Source organism: Colobus angolensis, unplaced genomic scaffold (genome assembly GCF_000951035.1).
Source record: "Colobus angolensis palliatus isolate OR3802 unplaced genomic scaffold, Cang.pa_1.0 Scaffold136, whole genome shotgun sequence".
Classification (NCBI taxonomy): domain Eukaryota; kingdom Metazoa; phylum Chordata; class Mammalia; order Primates; family Cercopithecidae; genus Colobus; species Colobus angolensis.
In genome coordinates, this window is record NW_012114444.1 from 428,527 (window position 1) to 435,565 (window position 7,039).

General features: G+C 49.0%; 1 protein-coding gene across 2 annotated transcripts in view; it reads right to left on the reverse strand.

Moving 5' to 3' along the window:
* The window catches only part of PRPF6 (pre-mRNA processing factor 6), a 74,178-nt gene that overhangs the window by 16,812 nt on the left and 50,327 nt on the right, over window positions 1-7,039 (reverse strand). For both annotated transcript variants that reach the window (XM_011934430.1, XM_011934429.1), the window contains exons 10-12: window positions 6,456-6,574; window positions 5,286-5,504; window positions 491-613 (exon numbers count right to left, since the gene is read on the reverse strand). In XM_011934430.1, coding sequence (XP_011789820.1) covers window positions 491-613; window positions 5,286-5,504; window positions 6,456-6,574 — 461 coding nt within the window. The remainder of the gene's footprint in view (window positions 1-490; window positions 614-5,285; window positions 5,505-6,455; window positions 6,575-7,039) is intronic.

Here is a 7,039-nt window from a genome sequence, read left to right on the forward strand (position 1 = left end):
AAAAAAAAAACACAAAAAACACCTTAGGTTAACAGAAAGCAAAGCTGTATTCCTTATGGGTGCAACCACGTGCAAAACAAGTGTGTTTCAAGAGTTTTAAAGGGCCGGGCGCGGCGGCTCACGCCTGTAACCCCAGCACCTTGGGAGGCCGCGGCGGGCGGATCACGAGGTCAGGAGATCGAGACCACCCTGGCTAACACGGTGAAACCCCGTCTCTACTAAAAACACAAAAAAATTAGACAGGCGTGGTGGCGGCACCTGTAGTCCCAGCGACTCGGGAGGCTGAGGTAGGAGAATGGCCTGAACCCGGGAGGCGGAGGTTGCAATCAGCCGAGGTTGCGCCACTGCACTCCAGCCTGGGCAACAGAGCGAGACTCCGCCTCAGAAAAAAAAAAAAAAGTTTTAAAATCACCTAGTAGTTATAAAGTGCCTGCTGTTCCCACAAGCAGAGACTCCATATTGTGGACAAAGGCTCCTGTTGCCAACTCACACTGTCGGCATCCTCCATCCAGGTGTGCTTCCGATCTTCCTCCTCAATCCCAATCCCAATCACGGCACGCATGACAGCCTGGCAGGTGGCCACACTCCCAGCCCTGTCACATTCCTCGGCATCCTGAAAGAGGAACACAAAAGTTATTTTTGATTTTGGAAATCAGAGCTGCAGATTCCCAACAGGAAGCACGGCATTCCTGAATGGTTAAAACTGACAGACATCAGCACGAGATGCTGACAGTGCCTACCAGGGATCTGAGGAAGTGAGTCTATCACACACCAACCAGAGAAAACAACAGAGAAACGTCACAAAGGACATAGGCACACTGTTCACTAGAAAATAAAAATACAAACAACTTTTAAACATGTGAAAAGAAATGTAAAACCTTTTTATTATTTCTTTTTAAGAGACAAGGTCTCAGCCGGGTGCAGTGGCTCACACCTGTAATCCCAGCCCTTTGGGAGGCCAAGGAGGGTGGATTACAAGATCAGGAGTTCGAGACCAGCCTGGCCAACCTGGTGAAACCCTGTCTCTACTAAAAAGAAAAATACAAAAATTAGTCAGGCATGGTGGTGGGCACCCATAATCCCAGCTTACTCGGGAGGCTGAGGCAGGAGAATCACTTGAACCCGGGAGGCAGAGGTTGCAGTAAGCCAAGATCGCGCCACTGCACTCCAGCCTGGGCAACGGAGCAACACTACGTCTTGGAAAAAAAAAAAGAGAGAGAGAGTCAAGGTCTCCCCCTGTGACTCAGGCTGAGGTGCTGTGATACAATCATAGCTCACTGCAGCTTCAGACTCCCAGGCAAAAGGGATCCTCCCACCTCAGCCTCCCGAGGAGCACAGAGGGGCAGCACCACGCCCCATGCCCACGGTGACATTGTTTTTTGTAGATACAGGGTTTCCTTATGTTGCCCAGGCTGGTCTTAAACTCCTGGTCTCAAGTATTCCTCCTGCGCTAGCAAAGTGCTGGGATTAATGCATAAGCCACCACACCCAGTCCTCATTCTTATTTTCAAGATGCTAATTAAACTATTCTAAGTACCATTTTGTATGTATCAGACGGCCAACATTGAAACATTTGCTGACTGGCTCACTTGGTGAAGGTGGACCTAAATCTTACACTGCAAAGAAGCACATGTCTCTATGGAGGGCAATTTCTCATTCTCTATAAAAATAAAACAGGCACATATTGGACCCAGCAGTTCCACTCCAAGGCATTCATGTGACCAATATATTCCCATGTGTGCAAGAGAATGTGTCTACCAACAAGAGACCGATAAGCCAGCTAGAGCAACAGGGTGCAGGAGCACAGGCACCACTGTGGCACGCCAACCTGGGGACCACGACACAAGCGAGCGAAGTGCGACAGGAACCACACGCCTCCAGACCCCCCAGAGCCCTGCCGGCACCAGAAAACCATCCCAGACAGAAAGCAGAGCCAAGAGCAAGGATCTGAGGCAGGGACGCTGGCAAGAAGGTGAGTGCTGAGAAGAACACATGGGGCAAGGACCCAGCACCCAGACCCTCTGGGCCTGCAGCAAAGGTGCTGGCTCTTCCTCCACGTACAGTTTCTAGTGAATGCAAACTGCTTCTGAACCACGGTAACGTCAAACCATGGGAAGTCAGGGACCATCTGTATTTGCAAATCACGTACCCGATAAGTGACTATATCCAGAATATATAAAAACATCTCTTACAACTCAATAATAAAACAACAGACAAAAATAATACATAGACAATAATAAAGACACAATCCAATCTAAAAGTAGGCAAAGGATTTCAGTACCTCCATGCTACAACATGGATGAACCCTGAAAACACACTAAGTTAAGGCCAGTCACAAAAGACCACACGTCGTGTGATTCCACTCACAGGTGGCCCCAGTGTGGGACGACGTAAAAGCCACACACATTCAGCAGAAGCAATACTTAGACTCAAACCACCACCCTGTTTTTCACTTTCATCGCAGCATTCAATAAATTACATGAGTTATTCAACACTTTATGTTCAATGACTTTGCTCAACTGTAGGGTAAGGTAGGTGTTCTGAGCATGTTTAACCCAGTAGATAGGCTAAGCCACAAAGTTTAGCAGGTTAGGTGTATCACACACATTTTTACTTTATTTATTTCATTTATTTTACTTTATTTATTTTTTGAGACAGTCTCGCTCTGTCGCCTAGGCTGGAGTACAGTGTTACGATCTCGGCTTACTGCAACCTCTGCCTCCGCCAAGTTCAAGCGATTCTCCTGCCTCAGCCTCCTGAGTAGCTGGGATTACAGGTGCCCGCCATCATGCCTGGCTAATTTTTTTGTATTTTTAGTAGAAACAGGATTTCACCATGTTGGCCAGGCTGGTCTCAAACTCCTGACCTCAAATGACCTGCCTGCCTCAGCCCTGCAATGTGCTGAGATTATAGGTGTGAGCCACAGCACCCAGCCTCAAACGCATTTTAGACTTAACGATATTTTCAACTTACAATGGGTTTATCAGGATATAAGCCCATAAGTTGAACATCGGTATATAAAATGTCCAGAAAAAAAATGTATAGACAGAGAAAGTAAAAAAGCAAGGTTAGACAGGCACAGTGGCTCACACTTGTAATCCCAGCACTTTGGGAGGCCGAGGCAGGTAGATCATCTGAACTCAGGAGTTTGAGATCAGCCCGAACAACACGGTGAAACCACGTCTGTACAAAAAACAGAAAAAAATTAGCCAGGTATGGTGGCGCACGCCTGTAGTCCCAGCTACTCAGGAGGCTGAGGCAGAACTGCTTGAGCCCAGGAAGCAAACATGGCATAGAGCCAAGACTGATTGTCCCACACACTCCAGCCTGGGAGACAGACAGACCCTCTCTCAGAAAACAAACAAACAAACAAAACAAAAGGCTACAGAGGTGAGTAAACAGGCAGCAACAACTCACAGACACAGGACTTCTTTCTGGGGTGATGAGAACGTTCTAAGATTGTGGTGACAGTGGGACAGCTCTGTGAATATACTAAAAACCACTGAATTGTAAACTTTCAATGGGTGGATTCTATAGAACGCTAATCATAGCTTAATAAACTGTCACAGGCTGGGCATGGCAGCTGATGCCCATAATCTCAACACTTTGGGAGGCTGAAGTGGTAGGATTCCTGAAGGCCAGGAGTTTAAGACCAGCCTGGGCAGCATAACAAAACAAAAAATTAAAATTAAAAAATTGGCCAAGCATGGTGGCACATGCCTGTAGTTCCAGCCACTTGAGAGGTGAAGGCGGTAAGACTGCGCGAGCCCAGGAGATCAAGGTTACAGTGAGCCATAAATGCACCACTGCACTCCGGCCTGAGTAACACGGCAAGACCCTGTCTCCTAAAAATAAAAAAAAGAACTAAAAGAAAAAAAAAAAAGAAGGAAGGACTGTCATAAAATAAAACAGAAATAATTTCATTATTTATTTTTCTGGAGAGAAACATAACTCAGAGGGTGACTCCTAAAAAGAAGGCAATAAAGGGAACCCAAGTCTTACTTCCTGAGTTAGATGACCTTTGCACACTTTTCTACAGCCTCATTCTAGAGACACAGTTAAAAGACAGGGAAAACCAAGGCGGGCAGATTGCTTGAGGTCAGGAGTTCGAGACAAACCTGGCCAACATGGTGAAACCTTGTCTCTACTAAAAATACAAAAATTAGCTGGGCATGGTGGCAGGCACCTATAATCCCAGCTACTCGGGAGGCTGAGGCAGGAGAATGGCGTAAACCCGGGAGGCGGAGCTTGCAGTGAGCCGAGATCTGGCCACTGCACTCCAGCTGGGCGACAGAGCGAGACTCCATCTCAAAAAAAAAAAAAAAAAAGCTTACTCTTACAAGTCTCCAAATCTACCTTCCAATTTACAAGAGGATACAGGAAACAGAGGATACAGGAAACAAGACCCACAGGAAACAATCTCATGGCTGCAGCAAGCAAACCCCAACGTGAGGAATCTCAAGGAAAAACCTAATTCCATCAACAAACCCAGAAAAGACACCAACCAAACTCAGTGTTCACACTGTGCTTAGACCCTGACTCAAACCAACTGTGTGTGCATGCGGTTATGTGCGCACGATTGACATGACAGCTGGAAAAATATGAATGCTGTAGACATTTAACGATGTTAAGAAATTAGGCCAGGCTGAGTGCGGCCCGTAGCTCATGCCTGTACTCCCAGCATTTTGAGAGGCCAAGGCGGGCAAATCACCTGAGGTCAGGAGTTCGAGACCAGCCTGATCAACATAGTGAAACCCTGTCTCTCCTAAAAATATAAAAATTAGCCAGGTATGGTGGCATGCACCTGTAATCCCAGCTATTGGGGAGGCTGAGGCAGGAGAATGGTGTGAACCCGGGAGGCAGAGCTTGCAGTGAGCCAAGGTGGCGCCACTGCACTCCAGCCTGGGCGACGAGCGAGACTCGATCTCAAAAAACAAACAAACAAAAAAGGGTGTGGGGGAGAGGGGAAGAGTGGAAGAAGCCATGAGACTTCCTGTCCTCCTCTCTCAGGTGTTTCATTTCTACTAGCAAAGAAATGCAGTCAGCTGTGCACACACTGAAAGGGCTTCCGAAGCATTCACCCCAAGACGAACTCAAGGCCTGAATCCATCAAGAGTGACAGTGGCCTTGCCCAGGTCGCTCAGGGCCCAGCCACACCTGTGCCTGCTTCCGGTTAGGCGCAGGACTCCACAGCACCATTCAGAAGCCCCCAGTCCTGCGTGGGACTCCCACGTGCGGCACGTACACGGTTAAAGCCGACCCCACGACACCCGCCTGCGGCCCACCTGGATCCACTGCTCGCGGTTGATCTCCACACCGTTGGCCCGCAGCGAGGTGATGGCTCGGTCAATGATCTTCTCCACCATCTGTGTGTTCCCATTGGCTTCCTCCAGCTTGGCGGCCGTGATCCAGATGTGCCGGTCTGTAGGAATGTTCTCTCGCGCCTTGTTCAAGACCTTGCGGGCATTCTCATAGGTCTCCAGCCTTGCCAGAGCAAGCCAGAGCTACGCGGAGAGGACACCAGAAAAAGGAGAGGACACTGTGCTGAGGGGACAGCTGCAGGCCAGACAGCGACCCACCCTCCAGCACGGCCACAACGCTCTTTCTTAGCTCTCGGGAACCATTTGAACATGGCCTGAGAAGCGTTCACAGCAGCACTTCTCACCTGACCAACTGCTCATTGATGCTTCTGACTTATGTAGTGACTCTGGTGAGCATGAAAAGATTCTCAGTTGAATGTTCACAAACACTGCCTCCAGGCACACAAAGCGCCAGACCTGATACCAGGGGCTGGCACAGATGGGCAGGATGAGGCTACTGCCCTCACGGGCTAAACACACAGAAGGGTGTTCAGCCTCCTGGAGTTCCCAGACTCTTGGCTCTGCAGCACTCCATCCCTAAGATGTGTATGGGCTTTATTCATTTTTATGTAAATAAAACAAGATTAATGTTGTTTGGAGAATTTCACAATACTCCTTAGGATAATTGAAGACATACTAGGTATCATAAAACCAAGACTAAAAATCACTGCACAGAATGCTGTGAACTGGAATGCTTAAAACCAAAGAAATCCCACTTAGCTTGGAGGCAAAGAGCAGTCACGCGGGTCTGGCAGAAAGCAGTGTTTTCTATCACCCTCCCACCTTCGGCTCCCATGACAGACTCTGGGCTGAAGGAGAGGAAATGGCCCCTGAGAGAACTTTCTGCAGTGGTCAAGTATGAGCTAAGATTCTCTCTACACTTCCATTAACAGCAAAACTAGCTGAAGCCACTCACCACCCTGCCTAGCAGCTGTGTACAGACGGTATCCTGGGGTTCCATACGGCCTTCTGCTCCCAGAAAGCGCAGCCTGAGTGAGCTCAATGCTCCACTTACATCATCACTTCCAGACACAGAACCTGGGCTCGGGCTTTGGCCACGCTGGGCTCTGGGGGCCCTGAGTCTGCCAGACTCACCTCCACACTGGTGGGGCAGCACTCCACAGCCCGGCTCAGCATGATTCTGGCATCTTCAGGCTCTTCCAGCTCAACAGCTGCTTTCCACAAGCGAACCGAGTTTGGAACATGCTCGAGGGCTAGGAAAGGTCCAATGAGAAACCACGTTACAGAAAAGGAGACAAAAGCAGGAGGCTCATGTGGTGAGCATGCTGCTGCTCAGGGTGAGACGGACTTCCCTGGTGACAATCAGGGACCACACACCTGCCCTTTAAGTGGCTTCCTTCAGTTCTGGGGCAGACACAAACAAGGACAAACAGAGCATCTTGTGGTAGCAGAAAGCAAGGAAGTGACTAAAGACTGCCGGGGTCACATCAACAGGACTCAGGAAACCAGCAACGACGGGAATGAACCTCAAAAACATGCTGAACAACAAAAGAAACCAGTCCCAAAAGAGTTTAGACTGTACGACTCCCTTTACGTGACGTTTGAAAACAGGCAAAACAGGCTGGGCGCGGTGGCTCAAGCCTGGAATCCCAGCACTCTGGGAGGCCGAGACGGGCGGATCACGAGGTCAGGAGATCGAGACCATCCTGGCTAACACG